General features: G+C 43.2%; 1 protein-coding gene and 1 non-coding gene across 5 annotated transcripts in view; one reads left to right on the top strand and one right to left on the bottom strand.

The window, feature by feature from the left end:
- Positions 1-19,305, top strand: part of SPG11 (SPG11 vesicle trafficking associated, spatacsin) — a 93,376-nt gene extending 74,071 nt beyond the window's left edge. For all 4 annotated transcript variants that reach the window (XM_036299904.1, XM_036299919.1, XM_036299910.1 and 1 more), the window contains 10 exons: positions 7,403-7,542; positions 8,416-8,614; positions 9,002-9,139; positions 13,753-13,886; positions 14,461-14,568; positions 16,252-16,420; positions 16,867-16,955; positions 17,143-17,298; positions 17,962-18,113; positions 18,504-19,305. In XM_036299904.1, the coding sequence (XP_036155797.1) occupies positions 7,403-7,542; positions 8,416-8,614; positions 9,002-9,139; positions 13,753-13,886; positions 14,461-14,568; positions 16,252-16,420; positions 16,867-16,955; positions 17,143-17,298; positions 17,962-18,113; positions 18,504-18,684 (1,466 nt within the window). In that variant the 3' untranslated portion in view covers positions 18,685-19,305. The remainder of the gene's footprint in view (positions 1-7,402; positions 7,543-8,415; positions 8,615-9,001; positions 9,140-13,752; positions 13,887-14,460; positions 14,569-16,251; positions 16,421-16,866; positions 16,956-17,142; positions 17,299-17,961; positions 18,114-18,503) is intronic.
- Positions 6,518-6,625, bottom strand: LOC118661351. Its single transcript, XR_004969305.1, has one exon. It is a non-coding gene; the product is annotated as a U6 spliceosomal RNA (small nuclear RNA).
- Positions 19,306-20,555: the final 1,250 nt, after the last annotated feature.

Here is a 20,555-nt window from a genome sequence, read left to right as displayed (position 1 = left end):
TACCACATGTAGATCACTTTATTTCTCTCCCTTTATATCCTAGTTGTATATCTACATACATTGGAAACCCATCAAACAATGCTATAAATTTTGCTTTCAACCAAAAAGTATATTTTAAAAACTCAAGGAGAAAATAACTTATTATATTTACTAAGATATTTACTACTTTTGTTGTTCTTCCCTTGTTCCTGATATTTCAAGTTTCCTTCTGATTTCTTTTTTCTTCTGCTTAAAGGAGTTCTCTTAGTAATTCTTTTAGAGTTGTCTGTTAGTGACAGATTCTCTTTGATTTTCTTCATTAGTTTTTCTTCATATAAGAACTAGAGGCCTGGTGCATGAAATTCGTGCACTCTTGGGGAGGGGGGTCCCTCAGCCTGGCCTGCACCCTCTTACAGTCTGGGAGCCCTTGGGGGATGTCTGACTGACGACTTAGGCCCATTCACCAGGAGTGGGCCTAAGCCGTCAGTCAGACATCCTGAGCACTGCCACAGAGGCGGGAGAGGCTCCTGGCACCACCGCTGTGCTTGCCAGCTGTGAGCCCGGCTTCTGGCTGAGCAGTGATCCCCCTGTGAGAGCCCACTGACCACCAGGGGGCAGCTCCTGCATTGAGCACCTGCCCCCTGGTGGTCAGTGCGTGTCATAGCGACCGTTCTGCTGTTTGGTCAATTTGCATATTTTTTATTATATAGGATGTCTCTATTTCACTTTCATTTCTGATGGATGGTTTTTGCTGGATATAGAAAATTCATTGCCCTAACCCCATGGTTGGCAAACTCCAGCTCGCAAGCCACATGCGGCTCTTTGGCCCCTTGAGTGTGGCTCTTCCACAAAATACCACAAAATACCACGTGCGGGTGCACACGTACAGTGCAATTGAAACTTTGTGGCTCATGTGCAGAAGTCGGTATTTTGTGGAAGAGCCACACTCAAGGGGCCAAAGAGCCACATGTGGCTCTTGAGCCACAGTTTGCCGACCACTGCCCTAACCAGTTTGGCTCATTGGATAGAGCATCAGCCTATGGACTCAGGGGTCCCAGGTTTGATTCTGGTCATTCGATTTCTTATTTGTTTATTTTGATTTTTAGATTCAATTGTTGATAGATATGTATTTATTGCCATTTTATTCATTTTTTTTTTATAAATATAAATCACGGCGTTTTGTTTTTTTAAATATATTTTATTGATTTTTTTACAGAGAAGAAGGGAGAGGGATAGAGAGTTAGAAACATTGATGAGAGAGAAACATTGATCAGCTGCCTCCTGCACACTCCCTACTGGGTATGTGCCCACAACCAAGGTACATGCCCTTGACCAGAATTGAACCTGGGACCCTTGAGTCTGCAGGCCAACACTTCTATCCACTGAACCAAACCAGTTAGGGCTACTGTTCATATTTTTTATCTTTTTCTTCTTCTTCCTCTTCTTAAAGAATACCCTTCAACTTTTCATGTAATACTGGCTTGGTGGTGATAAACTCCTTTAGCTTTTTCTTATCTATGAAGCTCTTTATCTGACCTTCAATTCTGAATGATAGCTTTGCTGGGTAAAGTAATCTTGGTTGTAGGTTCTTGCTATTCATCATTTTGAATATTTCTTGCCACTTCCTTCTGGCCTGTATAGTTTCTGTTGAGAAATTAGCTGACAAGGGCGCTCTCTTTCTCTTGCTGCTTTTAGGATTCTGTCTTTGTCTTTAGCCCTTGGCATTTTAATTTGATGTGTCTTGGTGTGGTCCTCTTTGGGTTGCTCTTGTTTGGGACTCTTGTTTGAGTTTCCTGGACTTGTAAGTCTATTTTTTTCACCAGGTAGGGGAAGTTTTCTGTCATTATTTCTTCAAATAAATTTTCAAATATCTTGCTCTCTCTCTTCTTCTGGCACCCCTATAATGTGAATGTTGATATGCTTGAAGTTGTCCCAGAGGCTCCTTACACTCTCTTCATATTTTTGGATTCTTTTTTTTTTCCTCTTCTGATTGGGTGTTTTTTGCTTCCTCATATTTCAAATTGTTGATTTGAATCCTCTACTGTTGAATCCCTGTAAATTATTCTTTGTTTCAGTTAGTATATGCTTAATTTCTGAGTGGTCCTTTTCCATGTCTTTGGAATTCTCACTAAGATCCTTGAAAGTCTCACTAAGTTCCTTGAAGACCCTTGAGTAACCTTATAACTATGGTTTTGAACTCTGTATCCAGTAGTTTGCTTTCTTCCATTACTTTCATTTGTGTTATGTTTCTTTGTCTCTGCATTTTGGCTGCTTCCCTGTGTGTGTTTGGGTAGAGCTGCTATGTCTCCTGGAATTGGTAGAGTGGCCTTATGTAGTAGGTGTCCTATACAGCTGTGTCTCAGTCTCTCCAGGCACCTGAGCTGGGCCCTCTAGGTGCACCTCTGTGGGCTGTGTGCAGTCTTGTAGTTGAGCTTTGATTGCTGTTGGCATCACTGGGGGGAATTGACTTCCAGGCCAATTGGCTGTGAGGACCAGCTGTGGCTACAGTGGGAGAGCTGTGCAGGAAACACCCTTATGGAGCAGGACTTGCTTCAGTAGGGCTTTGGTACTCACTGAGTCTGCCCCTTGATTGTGTCGCTTGTGAATATATAGAGTTGTAATCTGGTATGTCTGAGGCTGTCCACTGGGTGCACTGGCTCGAGGGCCTTCAGGAAGTTGCAAAATTAGCCACTTCTGAGGGCCACCCAGCAGGAGCTACAGAGAGATCTGCAGATGGCTGCTGTTTGTATTGGGCTAAGAAGTGCCCAGGTGAGGCCCAGCTGTGAAGCAAGGTAGGCTGGTACTAGTGCCAGGTCTTGGGCCTTTTACTGATAGATTTGGGGCACCCTGACACCAGCTGAAGCTTGTTTGAGAGATTTTAACAAAGTCTGAAGTCTGAGCCAGGACAGGCCATTCATATGGAAAAGCTGCTGCAAACAGCTTGGGTGGGGTTGCAAATTAGATGGGGCGGGGTCTCAGAGAATCACCACGGTGGAGCAAACAGTGTTCTCCAGGTTGATGGCGACTCAGATATGGTTGCCAGTCAACCCTGGGACAGGGGAGGTCTCAGCATAGGACCAATGACCCCTGTGAGCACCTCCATCTGTTAGAAGGCCGCCCCCAAGTTCCTGCCCTGATGCCAGACAATCCAGTTCCTCCTAGTATGTGTCTGGGTTCCCCAGTGACTCAGGGCACTGGATCTCAGAGGAAGTGAGTCCAAGTAAGTTTGTGCCTGGCCCTTTAAGAGGAACACCTGGGTCTCCAGCAGCCTCCGTGTCCTACAGCCACAATCCTCACTGGTTTTTACAGCCCGAAGTTACGGGGATTTCTCTTCCTAGTTCTGGGACCCTGGGCTGGGGGTCTGGTGTGGGTCTGGGACCCCTTGCTCTTCATGGTGTGTCAGCAGGGACAATCTGCCTCTGGATTAAACAGATGGCCCATGTGGGTGCCAAAGCAGCCTATTCCACCTCTCCACCCTTCCTACCAGTCTAGTTGTAGGGCTGCTGCTGCTTCTTTTTTTTTTTTTTTTTTTTTTTAAGAAATCTCTCTCTCTTCTTTTTTTAAAAATATATTTTATTAATTTTTTTACAGAGAGAAAGGGAGAGGGATAGAGAGTTAGAAACATCAATGAGAGAGAAACATTGATCAGCTGCCTCCTACACACCCCCTACTGGGGATGTGCCCGCAACCAAGGTACATACATGCCCTTGACTGGAATCGAACCTGGGACCCTTCATTCTGCAGGCCGACGCTCAATCTACTGAGCCACACCGGTCAGGGCAGGACTTTTTTTTTTCCTCTAGTGGTAGGACTTCCATTCAGCCAGCTTTCAGGCAGTTCTGGATGGTCTGCATTTTAGCTGTAATTTTGATGTGGTTGTAGGAGGCAGTGAGTACCGGCGTTTACCTATACTGCCATCTTTTTTACCACTTCCTTTGGACCTCCATGGTATCTGATGAATAATGTGAAGTGATTTGAATTATTTTTTTCCCATATAAATAATGCATTTTTCTCTGGTTGCTTTCAAGATGTTTTTCTGTCTTTGGTATTCAGCAGTTAGATTATAATGCGGCTGGGCATGTATTTCTTAGTATTTATCTGATTTGGGGTTCACTAAGCTTCTTGAACATGTAGTTTTGTGTGTTCCACCAAATTTAGGTTGTTTTCAGACATTATCTTTTCAAATACTTTTTTCAGTACCATACTCTTACTCCAGTCCTTTTGGGACATGAATCTTAGAACTTTTATTAGTGTCTCACAAGTCCTTGAGGCTTTGTTCAGTTTTTCTATTTTTTTTCTCTCTATTGCTCAGATTGGATAATTTCTGTTCATCTGTCTTCAGTTTCACTGACTGTTTTCTCTAGCATTTAAAAAAATGTTTTTATTGATTTCAGAGAGAGGACAGGAGAGGGATAGAAACATCAATGATGAGAGAGAATCATCTATCGGCTGCCTCCCACACTACTAGGGATCGAACCATGACCTGGTTCATGGGTCGACACCCAACCACTGAGCAACACCAGCCAGCCAGACTTCTCTGGCATTTTTATTCTGTTATTAAGTGTTTTAATTTCTGTGATTTTTAAATTTCAGTTATTGTTCAGTGTTAAATTTCCATTTTATTCTTTACACCTATTTATTTGCTAAGACTTTGTTTTTCTGTTTATCATAAGAGCAGTCATGATTGCTTGTTGGAACATTTGTATAGTGGCTACTTTAATCTTTTTGTTTTTGAATTGATTTCAGGTAGGGAGAGAGAGAGAGAGAGAGAGAGAGAGAGAGAGAGAGAGAGAGAGAGAGAGAGAAGAAACATCAATGATGAAAGAGAATCATCCATCGACTGCCTCCTGCATACACCACACTGGTGATCAAGCCCACAACCCAGGCATGTGCCCTGACTGGGAATCGAACCATGACCTCCTGGTTCTTAAGTTGATGCTCAACCACTAAGCCACACCAGCCAGGCTAGTTGCTTTAATCTTAATCAGACAATTTCAACATTTGTGTCATTTTAGTACTCTGTCATCTGTTGTCTTTTCTCACATGAGTTGAGATTTTTCCTGTATATTTGTATGTTGAGTAATTTTGTGTTGCATTTAAACATTTTGAATAGTATGATATGAGATTCTGAGTCTTAATTTAAATCCTATGAAGAATTTTGATATTTTTTTAGCAGGCATTTGACCTGGTTAGGTTTAGGCTACAGGTTCCGACCCACTTTCTGTGGGCCAACCCAGTGCACTTTTCAAAGTCTTTGTGATACTATTCAGATCCATCCATGTGTGTACGATCCTCCGGTCAGTCTATGACCTAGTCCTAAGCAGTGGTTTATCTGTTAATTCAGTTTTATAAACACCTTCATGTTGCTTTCCTGAATCTCTCTCCCAAGTGCTTTCTGTTTTTCTGAGGCTTCCCTTTTCAGTCCTCTGGCCAAAAGCTGGAGGTTTAGTTACCCCATTCTGTCATGCACTTCCCTGAATTTGCATCCAGGGCCACCTTACGGAGGGCCAATGGAAAAAGGAACAGGATTACTCCACCCTCTTGAGACCAGAGCTCCTCTGATCCTCAAAGAAGGTTCCTTTTCTAAGTTTTGGTTCTTGCCACCCTGCTGCATCAGCCTCTGTCACCAAGGCCAAAGGGTTGCTTAGGAGCTGAGATGAGAGAGAATGAGCATTAGGAGTTCCTGTTCCTACTCCTTGAGCCCATACTAGAGGGCTTTTCCTGGGGAGCACACTCTCTCTGTGAGCCTTAGTGCTCAGTTCTGGGTTTTAGGTGGCACTGCCTTCAGGCTGGCGGTTACTAGAGGGGAAGAAAGTGTTAATTCTGGTTATCTGCATTCCACCGCCTACTATTTCCATTTCAGAGTCCTTGTATGGTGCTACATGCAGTGTCCAGGTTTTATGTTGAGTTCAGTGGGAGAGAAGGGTGGAGTGATCTCCTTACCTAGAACTGGAACCCCCGAAGAAGGATTTTAAATAGGGGAATAACATGGTCTGAGTTGCTTTTTACTTTGGTCTTTAAAGTGTATTTTTTAAAAATATACTTTTATTGATTTCAGAGAGGAAGTGAGAGGGAGAGAGAGCTAGAACCATCAATGATGACAGAGAATCATTGATTGGCTACCTCTTGCACGCCCCCTTCTGAGGATCGAGCCCACAACCTGGGCATGTGCCCTTGACTAGAATCGAACCTGGGACCTTTCAGTCTGCAGGCAGTCTGTCTACGGAGCCAGAGTGGCTAGGGCTAAAGTGTATTTTTTAATGGATAATATCTTAAATGCAAAAGTATTACATGTTTAGTGTAGCAAATAACACAATACATAAATGCATAAAGTGAAATCATTTACCCATTCAACACCACCCCCACCAAATCCCCTAAAATAAGTATTTACTTGCTTGGCATGCGTTGTATTCTACTTGTGGGCTTGTGTGTGCTAGTGCGCATACACACACACACACACACACACACACACAATTTCTTTCTTACAAAAATGAAATTACATTGTTCTACTTTTTTTTTTCAGTACACAGATTGATTGATCTCATTCTTTTTTTTTTTTCTTTTTTCATGGCATCCTTGCACAGGGGCCATGCCAATCTTCTCTGTATTGTTCCAGTTTTAGTATATGTGCTGCCAAAGTGAGGACGGCCTCGTTGTTTTTAATGGCTGCAGAGTATTCTATGCGGATAGACTACTATTTAACAATGCTCTATTGATACAGATTTAAATTTTCATTTTTGTTTTTGCGATTAGAAATAGTGTTACATAAATAATCTACTTTTTTACCTAATAGAAACACTTGATCAAATTAAGAAAGCTTTCTTCTATTTCAGACTAAGAGCATTTATTTGTTGTTTGTTTTTAATCAGGAGTGGATTTTAATTTTACTATTCCCTTAAGGTATCTATCCAGATGATCCTTTTTTTGTATGATTTGCATTTTAAGAAAGACCCTGATGAGTATGTGGAAGATTGACCTGGGGACAAGGGGAGGCTGGCAGCAGGGACCAGTGACAGCCTCTTAGATGCCGGGTGCTGAAGGCTGGAACTGAAGGTGGTGATGGAGAGGTGTTTTGGAGATACAGTCAGCTAGACCTGTTGACTTATTTGATAAGGGAAATTAGGAGGAGAGGGTGTGGAGGAGAGTCTATCAGTCAATTTTGGTGATCATCTCTAGAGTGCTCGTTAGGTGGCTTTGAGTCTTTTGTACCCTATGAGGCCTGTGAGGTATTTCAGCCTGGAATTTCCTAGAAGGCAATGAAAGAAGTTCAAGTGGACCCAGACCCAGGGGGACTGATGGGGGTACAGTGCAGTAAGTTGTGGGCAGAGAGGCAGAGCCATAGTGGGCTGAGGAGAGGCCTTAACTTACCAGCTTCGTCACCACCACCCCCTACCCACCACCTTCAATCTGTATTTGCTTCTAGCTTCAAGTTTGGAGAGTCAGTCATTTGTGATGCTGCCCCCCAGTGATGAAATGGTGACTAATCTGGAAACTCTGACACACAAATGCCTCCATGGGAAGAACTACTGCCGACGGGTCCTCTGTCTGTATGAACTTTCCAAGGTAGTGCCAAAGGGGCGGGGGGGGGGGGGGGGCCTCCAAAGGAACCTCCCTCTGAGAGGGAGGGAAGCGTGAAGCTCGAGGGAGATTTTGCACATTGCTAAGTCAGCCCATTAGATGATGATCGTGACCTGGGAATAGAGCTCTTGTCAGGATACAAATCATTTCTTGGAAATAATGGGGAGGATGCCCACCCAAGTGCCATGGTGACTTGAGTCCTGGCTGCAGCTTAGCCAACCAGAAATTAGAGCCAGACATTTCACTTCTTTAAACCCTAGTTCTTGATCTATAAATGATTTGACCACAAGAGTCCCTTCCAATCTTAGGTCTTGCTTCAGGAGCTTTCCTTGTCAGGGGCAGCCCAAAATAAGTTTAGAATAAAATAAAATGGAGTATGATGACCCTAAAGACAGGAGCAGTACAGCCAGGAACTGTTTGTGGCTTTGTGCTGACTGAAGGAGAAAAACAGTAGATGCTGAGTGCAGAGGGAAGAGCACGGGAGACAGAGTGGAGCAGTAATGCCATTTGCCTTGGGTAAGGTTCAGAGGCTTCCTTGGAAATGGAGGGTTATGCAGCTGTTGTGGGAACAACACGGAAAGGGCTCTTACCTTTTATTCAACTTTCTCACATTGTATAACATTTGAAAAACTCAGTGTTCAATACAAGATAAGTCACCTGATGCTTTTTGAAGACAAGACTCTCTTCCTTGGATCCAGCTCGTTGGTGAAGTGGTGGAAAGAACTGGAATACAGTGCTTGCTTCTTTTAAGGTTCCTGCTCATGGCAAGCAATGCAGCCTGTCCACATCAGAATTCAGAAGGGGCTAGCTTTTTCCTGGCTCCTAACAGTAGCTTTGACTGACTTGTCTTCTTTTCAGGAGTTGGGCTGTTCCTACACAGATGTTGCTGCTCAGGATGGTGAGGCCATACTCCGAGCAATCTTGGCCTCTCCACAGTCTGACCGATGCAAGCGAGCCCAAGCCTTCATCAGCACTCAGGGCCTGGAGCCAGAAAGGGTGGCTGACCTTGTGGCCGAAGAGGTGACCCGGGAGCTACTGTCACCATCAGAGGGAGCAGGTACCCTCCCTTCAGGCTTCCTCAGCCTTTCAGACAACTTACACAAGTATCTAGTGTTATGGATTTGGATGTGATGCTCATATGTCCTGCATGTTGCCCTCTCAAGTTGCCAGGTTGCAGTCAGAAGAGGAAAATACATTGCGTTTATTTTGTTGTAATCGCTTTTTGTTCATTGTTTTACAATTATGCTTTGGGTAGCTGTGCCTTCCTCTGAGCTAATGAACTCCTGCTGTTGTGTCAGCTGACCACTAGGCCAAGAGAAGAGCTGCACTGGGAACTCTTTCAGCATTACTTCCTGGTGCCCAGGCCAGGGCAGCATGGGGCTCTTATCTTTCTCTCAACTGTCTCCAGGTAAACCAGTGCCTTTCCCCATGTCTTTCTGTACAGGACAGAAGCAGATGGTCACCCCAGCAGAAGAAAGCCAGGCATTTCTTCAGCTAACCACTTTGTGTCAAGACCGCACCTTGGTAGGCATGAAGTTGTTGGAAAAGATTTCCTCCGTTCCCCATGGGGAATTGTCCTGCAGTAAGTTCTTGGCCATTTTCTCACATTTTGGGCCCAAGCAGGTCTTCAAGAAGTCTTTTAGAGCTAGTCTTTCCAAAACTCAATTTGGATCCCTCCTGCTCTCACCCCTACTCCTCCAAAATAGTTTATAAGTTCTTGGGAGAAAGCCATAAGTTCATTAAAGAAAGTTTAGAGGATATGTATGGAAAAGCAGCCCCAAATTTAAAATCACACAAAAAGGTAAACCTTTAACATTTGGCATATTTATCTTATTTCACTCTTAAATTACCTTATAAAGTGGATATTATTGTCCCCACTTTAGGAGACTGAAGCTTAGAGAAGTTGATTAACTATTAAATGGCAGAACTGGAATTTGAACCCAGTCTGTGATTTAAAAGCTCACTCACTTTCCACAATGTCTAGTTCATTGCAGGCATTCAGAAATGTGTGTCCCTCTGATCTTTTTCTATGCAAATCAATAGGCTTTTATTTTTCAAAAATTAGTTTTGCGTATTGTTTATAATTTATGAATATGCTGACATTAACATCTTTCCATTGAGTATTCTCCTATATCATTTTTTAAAACATTGATTTTTTTAAATTTATTTCTTGTTGTGAATCCCCTTCTGAGGATATCCTATATCATATTTAATGGTTACACAGTATTTCTCTTATATGTAATTAAAAATTGTAGACCCTGCCCCAGATGTGCTCAGTGATTGAAGATCAACCTATGAACCAGGAGGTCACGGTTCAATTTCTGGTCAGGGCACGTGCCTGGGTTGCAGGCTTGATCCCAAGTAGGGGTGTGCAGGAGGCAGCCAATCAATATTTGTCTCTCATCAATGTTTCTCTTTCCCTCTCCCTTCCTCTCTCTAAAATCAATTTTTTAAAACATTGTAGACCCTATTGTGGGACTTTATATTATTTCCAATTTTCTGCTGTCTTTTTTTTTTTTTTTTAGGATGTGCAGAGGCACAGAACAGGCTGGCACCAGGGTGTGCTTTTTTTTTTTAATTAAATCTTTATTCAGATTATTACAGTTGTTCCTTTTTCCCCCCCGGTTCCCACCCCACACCTCTGCCCTTACCCCCCAGCCCCACCGTCCTCATCCATAGGTGTATGATTTTTGTCCAGTCTCTTCCCGCACCCCTCACACCCCTTCCCCCTGAGAATTGTCAGTCCACTCCCTTTCTATGCCCCTGATTCTATTATATTCACCAGTTTATTCTGTTCATCAAATTATTTATTCACTTGATTTTTAGATTCACTTGTTGATAGATATGTATATGTTGTCACTTTGTTGTTCATAATTTTTTTATCTTTACCTTTTTCTTCCTCTTCTTAAAGGATACCTTTCAGCATTTCATATAATACTGGTTTGGTGGTGATGAACTCCTTTAGCTTTTTCTTATCTGTGAAGCTCTTTATCTGACCTTCAATTCTGAATGACAGCTTTGCTGGATAAAGAAATCTTTGTTGTAGGTTCTTGCTATTCATCACTTTGAATATTTCTTGCCACTCCCTTCTGGCCTGCATAGTTTCTGTTGAGAAATCAGCTGACAGTCGTATGGGTACTCCCTTGTAGGTAACTGATTCTCTTTCTCTTGCTGCTTTTAGGATTCTCTCTTTGTCTTTTGCTCTTGGCATTTTAATTATGATGTGCCTTGGTGTGGTCCTCTTTGGATTCCTTTTGTTTGGGGTTCTCTGTGCTTCCTGGACTTGTAAGTCTATTTCTTTCACCAGGTAGGGGAAGTTTTCTGTCATTATTTCTTCAAATAGGTTTTCAATATCTTGCTCTCTCTCTTCTTCTGGCACCCCTATAATTCGGATGTTGGTACGCTTGAAGTTGTCCCAAAGGCTTCTTACACTATCTTCATATTTTTGGATTCTTTTTTCTTTTTCCAGTTGGGCGTTTTTTGCTTCTTCATATTTCAAATCTTTGACTTGATTCTTGGGATCCTCTAGTCTGCTGTTGGGTCTCTGTATAATATTTTTTATTTCAGTCAGTGTATGCTTAATTTCTAGTTGTTCCTTGTTCATATCCTCGAGGGTCTCACTAAATTTATCGGCGGTTTCTAGAAAATTCTTGAAAAACCTTAGTACCGTGGTCTTGAACTCTATATCCAGCAGTTTGCTTTCCTCCATTGCTGTCATTTGTGACCTGTTTCTTTGTCTCCGCATTTTGGCTGCTTCCCTGTGTTGGTAGAGTGGCTTTCTGTACTAGGTGTCCTCTAGGGCCCAGTGGCTCAGCCTCCCCTATTACCTGAGGTGGACACTCTTGGCACACCCCTTTGTGGGCTTTGTGCACAGTCTTGTTGTAGTTAAGCCTTGATTGTTGTAGGTATCACTGGGAGGAATTGACCTCCAGGCCAGTTGGCTGAGAATCAGCTGTGGTTATGGTGGGAGAACTTCTGTGCTGGAGACACCCTTCTGGGGCAAGACTTGCTTCAGTGGGGTTTTGGTGCTCACTGAGTCTGCCCCCTGAGTGTGTCCCTTATGGATCTGAGGAGCTGTAATCTGGATGGTCCCACTCTGACCACTGGGTACACTGGCTCTTGGATCTCTAAGGAGGTGCTAATTTAGCCTCTTCCTGAGGCTACCCAGCAGGAGCTACAGAGAGATCTGCAGATTCCTCTTCTTTGTTTGGAGTTTGGAGGTGCCCAGATGAGGCCCAGCTGTGAAGCAATGTAAGCTGCTGTGGGGCCTTGGGCCTTCTTTTGGATGTTCTGGGTCTCTCTGACCCAGCTGTAGTTAGTTAGGTAATTTTAGATTGCAAAGGGCCAGGCCTTTCATACACAAAAGCCTCTGTGCACAGCTTGGGTGGGGCGGAGTCTCAGGGAATCAACAGGGTGGCGCAAACAGCTATGGCTGATCCTCAGCCCTGCCCTAAGAGGCCCCGGGTCTCACTGTTCCGCAGTAATCGCTGCAAGCATCTCTGAGAGAAAGCCGCCCTCAAGTTCTGCCCAATGCCGGACAATCCAGTTTCTCCCCGTATGAATCTGGGTCCCCAGAGACTCGCCCGGAACTGGCGTTCAGAGCCGTTGGGAGCTTGTGTCTCCCTCCCAATTGAAAAAGACAGCCGCGTCCTCAGCCGCCAGCCCTTTCTGCATGCGCCTCCATACCTCTGCACTTTACTTCCACACCGCACCTCCTCTGAGTCTCAGTGTGCTTTTCTCTTTCCTTCTAGTTGTAGAATTTCCACTCGGCCAGCCTTCCTGTGGTTCTGGATGATGTCCATTTTGTCTTTTAGTTGTATTTTTGAAGTGGCTGTGAGAGGCAGTAATTTCCGGTGTTTACCTATGCCGCCATCTTGGTTTCCTCCTCTGCTGTCTTAATATACTGGCAAACATCCTTATAGGCAAATCTATGTGCACACCCATGATTATTTCCCTAAGATGAACTATGATTCAAAAGTATGCTGTCATTAACATCTTTCCATGATGTTTTTAAAGCTTATATATATATTATCAACTTTTACTCCAGAAAAAAAAAGTTCACTTCTTACTTCCATTTAAGCAGAGGTGAAAGTAGTATTTCCTGGAACCCATTCCACTTTGCAAATTTGATAGACCCAAAAAGGGCATTTTAATGATCTTTAGTGAACAAATAAGTTTTTAAAGGTTGAACAGTTTTACTTTAAAAATAACTTTCTATATCTCTTCTCAGTCCAGTCCATAGTATGTACAGAGTACCAGCTGTGTGCTAAGTACTCTAAAAACCAGGGATGTGGTGAACATAAAGCAGCAGTCCCTGGAGCCCATACTAGGAGTGTGACACAGTAAGAGCCAGACTGATGAGGGTCAAGAAATGTTTTTGGAGGAAATGTCCAAACCAAGGCCTGAAGGATTATTAGTCAAGATTGCTCAGTAGTCAGGTTTGGGGAGGGTTCCACAGGTACCAAGACCCAAAAGGCACATGTATTAAGGCTGGAAACCCTGTTGCTGTCTTCAACATTGCAAACATTTTTCCCAGTTGGCTTTTTAATTCGCTTACAGTGATTATGTGTAATAGTTTGGAATTTGTATGTAGTCAAATCTTTCGTTAATCTAGAAAGCCATCAGAAGTGCAGAATATTGCCCTGGCTAGTATGGCACAGTTGGTTGGAGTGTCACCCATGCACCAAAGGTGGAGGGTTTGATTCCCAGTCAGAGCACATACCCAGGTTGCAGATTCGACCCCTGTTCAGCATGCATGCAGGAGGCAACCAATCGGTGTTTCCCTCTCTTTCTCTCAGAGGAAGTGCAGAACGTTATGTGGCTCTTGATTAGGCCCCAGGACTCTTCACTGAGATAGAGACTGCCCTCGGGTTCGGGTTCATGTTGGCATGAACTCCATCAGTTTGTCTCCAGAGTGTCTCCATCATTAGAAGTCAAGGATTCCTTGTTCTCATGTGCCTGGGCCTCAAAATGTCACCGTGCAGTCACTACATGACTGTCTTTGGGGAGAGACTGTACTGTCACCGAGAAGAATTTAGACATCATTTGGGGGGTTGGGGGGAGGAGTTGTCCCAGAGCTGGAGCTGGTGTGGCCAGGGATCTCAGAGGACTGGTGAAGAGTCTTCTCCAGGCTGTGTGTAGACAGTGGGTGGCCAGGGTTCACAATCTTATCTGACCAGTACCCCACCTAACCAGCCACAGAGCTGCTGATTCTGGCCCATCACTGCTTCACGCTGACATGCCACATGGAGGGCATCATCCGAGTTCTGCAGGCTGCTCGGCTGCTCACAGACAACCACTTGGCCCCCAACGAGGAGTATGGGCTGGTAGTAAGTAAATCCCTCATCCCCACGTTCCATCCTAGGGAAACCTTTGAGAGCAGGTAGGCTAGGGGCCAGTCCAGGGCTGATTCTTACGGAACTTGCTCATCTGGATACCACTACCTACTTGGTAGCCAGCTGAGCAGCCCTCTGCTCCAGGCTCTAAGTTCTGTCAGAATTAGATTGTTCCAAAGGAGAAATCGAGAGGTTCCCTACCATGTTCCAGGGTGTCATCCCCCTTGCCAGAGGGTAAGACAGCTGTATTTCCCCCAAAAACAAGGCTCAGACCTACCTCTTACCTCTGAATTGAAGTAAGCTGACAACACAAGCCTCCTATGCCGCCGCAAATAGTCACTTTTAGAGACAACAGAGGAGAGAGCAGCAAGTGGTGTGACTAGGGTTTCTGAATCCCCCAGAAGCGGCCCTTGGTTGGGTACAAGGGAGAGGGAGCTCAGCAAGGCAGCCTGGTCATTAGCCCTTCTACCCCTGGAGCTTGGCATCTGCAAGCAACCTTGATCAGGGCAGTGGTCTGGCTCAGAGAATTCCAAATGATGCTGATGGAAGCTGCCTTCTTCCTTTTCAGGTGCGTCTCCTCACTGGCATTGGAAGGTACAATGAGATGACATACATTTTTGAATTGCTGCATAAAAAGCACTACTTCGAAGTGCTGATGAGGAAGAAGTTGGATCCGGTAGGTGTATGGTATTTTGAGCTCCAGGATGACATGTACTGACTTTCAGGAGTCTTACACTTTCTCAGAAATAACCCCAATCAGAGTAAACCCCTAGGATTTGTACTGTAACCAGTAGTGTAAGGTTACAGATTTCAGACCAGATAGTGAATGTGGTAACAGATGCTAACGAGTGAAGAAAATAAGTTTGTGCATATTCACCTCAGCTATCACCTGCCTCTGCTATCTAGTGTCTGCTCTGACAGGGGCAAAAACCTTTTCTGAGCCATGAAGAAATGGATTGACCAGCTTGGAAGGCCATGTCTCAGGGCTAATTTTACAGTGGAGTTCTCAGGGGACCATAAAAGAGTGTGTTGCTGAGAGCTATTAGGAAGTGAATGCCAGCCGAAGCCGGTTTGGCTCAGTGGATAGAGCGTCGGTCTGTGGACTGAAGGGTCCCAGGTTCGATTCCGGTCAAGGGCATGTACCTGGGTTGCGGGCACATCCCCAGTGGGAGATGTGCAGGAGGCAGCTGATCGATGTTTCTCTCTCATCGATGTTTCTAACTCTCTCTCTCCCTTCCTCTCTGTAAAAAATCAATAAAATATATTAAAAAAAAAAAAAAAGGAAGTGAATGCCAAGGCCTGGGCCTGGGCAGCTGTGGAGCTGTTTATAATGGTGACCAGAAAGGAGGCTTGGAAGCAAAGGCCAGATGTGCCAGGCCTTTGGACTCTGGGCATTTGTCTGTCCTCCACATGCTTATGTGATGCCCAGCATGTCACTCAGAGCCTGTTTTCAAGTCACTTATTTGGCTGAGTCATTGCTTCAGCCCATTTCACCTCTGAGGATTTAAAAACCACAGTACACTTTTGGCTTCTGGGAACTTGGGATAGCCAAGCAGGATTAAGAGACAAAGAAAATTCTCCTCACTGCGGAGTTTCAGGACAGACCAGCTAGTCATCAGGAGACAAGTCCTGAACATCTTTAGGATCTCCCAAAGGGTATTTAAATTGTTTTTGAGGCATTTTTGTTTCTACATTTAAATATTCTCTTTTAATAACTTTCTTATTACAAAAGTAATGCATATTCAAAGTTAAGACACTTGGAAAACAGAACACAGAAAAAAGCCCTCTGTGTCTACCATGTGGAGATAGCCACTGCTAACATTTTGGTATAGGCCCTTCCTTTGCATACATACTCACAAACATATAAACATACATACTTAATTTTTTTAATAAAGCTTTTATCATGCTGTCCAAATATGAGTCTGCCTTTCTCACTTGATAAACATGTTATATTTCCCAAATCAACATCAGTTTAAATGGCTACAAGGTATTTTCTTAGCCCTTATTTTGAACATCTGCATTATTTTTAATTGTTTGCCATTATATATCCTTGTTACATCCATCTTAGCACTTCTGCCTGCTTATTTCTTTAGGGATGGATTTAGAAATGGAGTTGTTAGAATAACACGTGTGCATTTTTAAGGCTTCCCCCTTCTGACAGGTTTTACTGTTCATACTCCCAACAGCAAAGAGGATGTACCTGTTTCCTTATATTCAGGATAGCATAAACTTTTATATTAATTTTTCTTTTCCTTTTTCTTGGGTGTTTAAGGAACTTTAAGAACCAAGGGACTCAGCCAGGCCTGCCTGCCTTGCAGTCCCTAGTTGAGACCTTGGTGTTTCTTTTTTTTCTGGGCAGAGTGGTACCCTGAAGACAGCCCTACTTGACTACATCAAACGCTGCCGCCCTGGGGACAGTGAGAAGCACAACATGATTGCCCTGTGCTTCAGCATGTGCAGGGAAATCGGGGAGAACCATGAGGCAGCTGCCTGCATCCAGCTGAAACTGATTGAGTCTCAGCCCTGGGGTGAGCAGAGGTCACAATAGCACCTACCTCAGGGTTGGTTCTTAGGGCTTAAAAGACAGGAGCTCATTGTATTGACTAAAACCCACCTCAGCTTCTAGCAGCTACTGAATGCCACCCCAGCTGGGCAGGTAAGTGATGTAAGGGGACTTGGAAGGCATTTGTCTGCCCTGTAGCCTGAGTGTCCAGGTCATCTGTCAGGAACCAGTGTGTATGCTGATGCCATGTAAGCCTGCCTTGATGTTTTAGAAAGAAATGAAGAACTAGATGGGGCACTAAATTCTATTCCAGACTGTGTACTTCTGGCCCAATACCCTCTAACTGAGACATATCTGCTCCCTGTGAACACGAGCTGGGATATTTCTAGTCCAGCCGGTGATCACTCTGATGCGGTGGAGTAGCCAGCCGTGGGAGTCAGGCACACTCCCATTTCTTTTACTCCTTTGCAGAGGATAGTATCAAGAATGGGCACCAACTGAAGCAGCTGCTACTGAAGGCCCTGACTCTCATGCTGGATGCCGCCGAGAGTTATGCGAAGGTAACCATGGAGTCTTAGTTTAGGCTGGTTTGGAGCTTGGTACCTTTGGGAATTTTGTCCCTGGGCTCTCCCAAGGGAGTCATGGGGCAATTGGCAGCAGAAGGGGGAGGAGGGCTCAGTTGCTGGAGGCTTCATTGGGAGATGATGGCTAAAGTTCACTTTTGCATCCCTCCACCCTGTCCCTCAGGATTCCTGTGTGCGACAGGCCCTGCACTGTCACAGGCTCACCAAGTTGCTGACACTGCAGATTCACTTTCTGAACACTGGCCAAAACACAATGCTTATCAACCTAGGTCGCCACAGGCTGATGGACTGCATCATGTCCCTACCTCGGTTCTACCAGGTAAGCACAGAAGAAAAATCTAGCCAGCACTGCCAGCATCCTCTCTCCTGCTATCCGTCTAATAGGGCTAAGATTGACTTGTCTAGTCCCAGGGTTAGTGTCAGAACCAGGACAGTTCAGCTCTCCTGACTTAGCTGTCTGACATACAAATTGCCTTTTTTTGTAGTATTTCTTGCTAGCATGTTTGGACAAAGGTTGGAGAATGGTGAGACACATTGTTAGGCCAGCAGGGAGGCAGACACTTTCACCCCTTAGACATTTGAGGTTCAGAAGAACATCCCTGCTAGGGGTTCAGCAAGCAACTCTTAGCCGCAGTGTTTTTACAGAATGGTGCACCGGGGTTAGCACAGGGAATCAGGGCTATTGGGGGCCTGGTTTCAGTCCTGTAATGAGAGATGGTTTCAGGAAATTGGCCCTTTCACTGTTTCTTACACAGTTTAGTATGAAAAAGATGTTTTTCAGCAGTTTTACTAGTATTAATCCACTCAAGGAAAGACTGTGTTTTGGGGCTTTAGGGGAAGCAAAATGTCAAACTGACACCAATTCTGATAGACGGAGCCTTTTAGTATGATTGATAATGATCAGTCAATGTATATGCAGCATTAAGTTTTCAATTTTACATCAGATAGGCTCTAATGGTGTTCTTCCCTCCATTCTTTTAAGGCTTCTATTGTGGCTGAGGCCTATGACTTTGTTCCTGATTGGGCTGAAATTCTATACCAACATGTGATTCTTAAAGGAAACTTTCATTACTTGGAAGAATTTAAGCAGCAAAGGTTATTAAGAACCAGTATATTTGAAGAGATTTCAAAAAAGTAAGTATTAAAATGCCTGATTTGGATAAGGCATGGGTAATGATTTTATGGCTAAGTATAACATGCCACCCCTGTGCTTGAGATGACAAAGAAATGTCAAGAATCCCCAGGAAGATCTTTTTGCAAAAAGATGAGTGAAAACACCTTGCTTATGGTGCTCTGTATTTAAAATGGGAGGACAGTTACTCAGCTAGCCTGAGGTGCCAAAAATCCTAAACATCAGAGGTCCCCTTTGGAGTATTAACTTATTCCAATTAAGGTAAGCAGTAAGGCACTCATTTTTAAGAAATAATGTCAGTCTTCCACTGTAGGTAATTGTGTCAGAGCTGATAGCCCTCGCTCAAGATACATACAGTATCTTAACCTGTACATTCCTGTGTCTTTGTCTAGATATAAACAACACCAGCCTACTGATACAGCTGTGAAAAACCTGAAGAAGTTACTCACATATTGTGAAGATATCTACTTGTATTACAAGCTGGCATACGAACACAAACTTTATGATGTTGTGAATATGCTTCTGAAGGACCCTCAGACAGGCTGCTGTCTAAAGGACATGCTAGCAGGTTAGATGGGTTCTCATACAGGTGCCTGTTTTCTTATACTGCAACGAGGTACCATCAGATGTTTATGATTACAGTAGAATAATGCATTGGGAGCTTTGCTGTCCAAGTTATAAAATCCAGAACTGATCATACCAGTCCTCTGTGGGTCAAGAATGAGAGTTTTCACAAGGAAATTACTATTTTAAAAGTGATGTTTCTCTGTACCATTTTATATAGATACTGGTATTAAGTTCAAAACTCCCATCTTCCTCAGGATGGCTTTTACTTTAGGACATGATATAATATTGATTAAAGAATACCTGTGCCTGCAGATTCCAGTTTCAAAGGAATTTAATATTATTTACACAGTTAAGGAACAGATGATACATTTCCATTAGTTAGAAACTGATCTCTATAATAAAATAGATTATAAATTCAGTGCATGTCATTATTAACTGCTAAGGAAATCTTAGCCCTTGTCTGCCTTAAAACAATTTTTATTGGCTGTAATTATTGCTGTGTAGTCACTGCTTTCTGTTAACTTCTCAAATTATTTGGATGGTCCTGTCTTCCACTTAGTGCTCTACAGAGTTTTGATTGAGACCCTCCCCTTTGTATGTAAGAGAAATTAAAAAAAATAATTTAATTGTTCTGTCCCTACTTTTGAGTCTGTGACAGTTTTAAAAATTTAACAAATTTGGTTAAATTGCTTAAAAATATATATGTAATAAAGATGACTCAATCTATGCTCACAGCCATACCTGAGTTATAAGCTCAATTACTCCAATAAATAGTTCTAGGTATCTTAGACCTTACATACAAACTGCCTTTCTATAGTAACTAAACCACAAATAATTTTTCCCCAAATAAATAAAATGAGGAAGGCAGCCCTATACCTTTGTTGCTCTAGGGTGACCCTGTTAAGGGCCTGACAAATCATTTTTGTTTTAAAGCTATTAACTACTCATCAAGCATTTATTAAGCTTTGTTAAGTATATAGAGAATTCTAGTCCCAAGAGCTGTGTTCTATACTCTCCAAAAATATCTCTTGGGAGATAACACAAAATTTAAGTCCTCACAATAGTGATTTTATTAAATTAGTTGCTTTATAAAACATTGCAGATGTCATAATTGTTAACATAACAATTTACCAAACTAGTTAACTGGTGCAGCTTGCTGAGCATGTTTTATAAAGGAAAGGAAATGCCAAAACCCTGTTTAAAGTTATTCCACTGCAGCCCAGAAGAACAAAGGATATTTGTTCCTCAGACACTCCAATCACGCAAATAAAGCAGATAGGGTTTCCCTCCCCCATCTGAAGCAATTCATCAGTAGAACAGTCTGATAGACAGTATGCACTCAAGAGATTTCACAACTTGTAATACAATAACGGAGAGGTTTACCTTCTTCAGCTTCAAAGTGGAGAGTTTTGGTCAATTTTTAAGTATCAGACTAGTAGTTTTCAGCCGCTGTATCTTCACTCTGACAAAAGCAGTCTTCTTCACAATGTATGTTTAATATCCTCACGCTCAATTTTAAGACAAAGCAATTTTAATACTAGGTGCACATCACATGCCCTTGCTGCAAACTGCTTTTCTTGACAAGTTATGAAGTAGTTCAAGGAGGTATGGTTAAGGCTGTATTACTGAATGGTGCTGGTCAATACTACACAATTTCTTGTCATGTTGCAACCTTTGTTTCCAATTTAGTGACTGCTGCTATAGAATCAGATAGCAACAATGACAACATTATTAAGTTTGTGTGTTTTTTAAAACTATGATTTAGTAGCAACTGAGGTTCCCAATTTTAACCCCTTGGCAGCGAGATCCAAGTTCCCTCATTTGCACATTAGCACCTAAGTGTCAAGGGGTTAAGTAACCAGCACAAAAGATACTGC

Source organism: Myotis myotis, unplaced genomic scaffold, assembly GCF_014108235.1.
Source record: "Myotis myotis isolate mMyoMyo1 unplaced genomic scaffold, mMyoMyo1.p scaffold_m19_p_1, whole genome shotgun sequence".
NCBI lineage: Eukaryota > Metazoa > Chordata > Mammalia > Chiroptera > Vespertilionidae > Myotis > Myotis myotis.
This window is presented reverse-complemented; position numbering and strand designations above follow the sequence as displayed.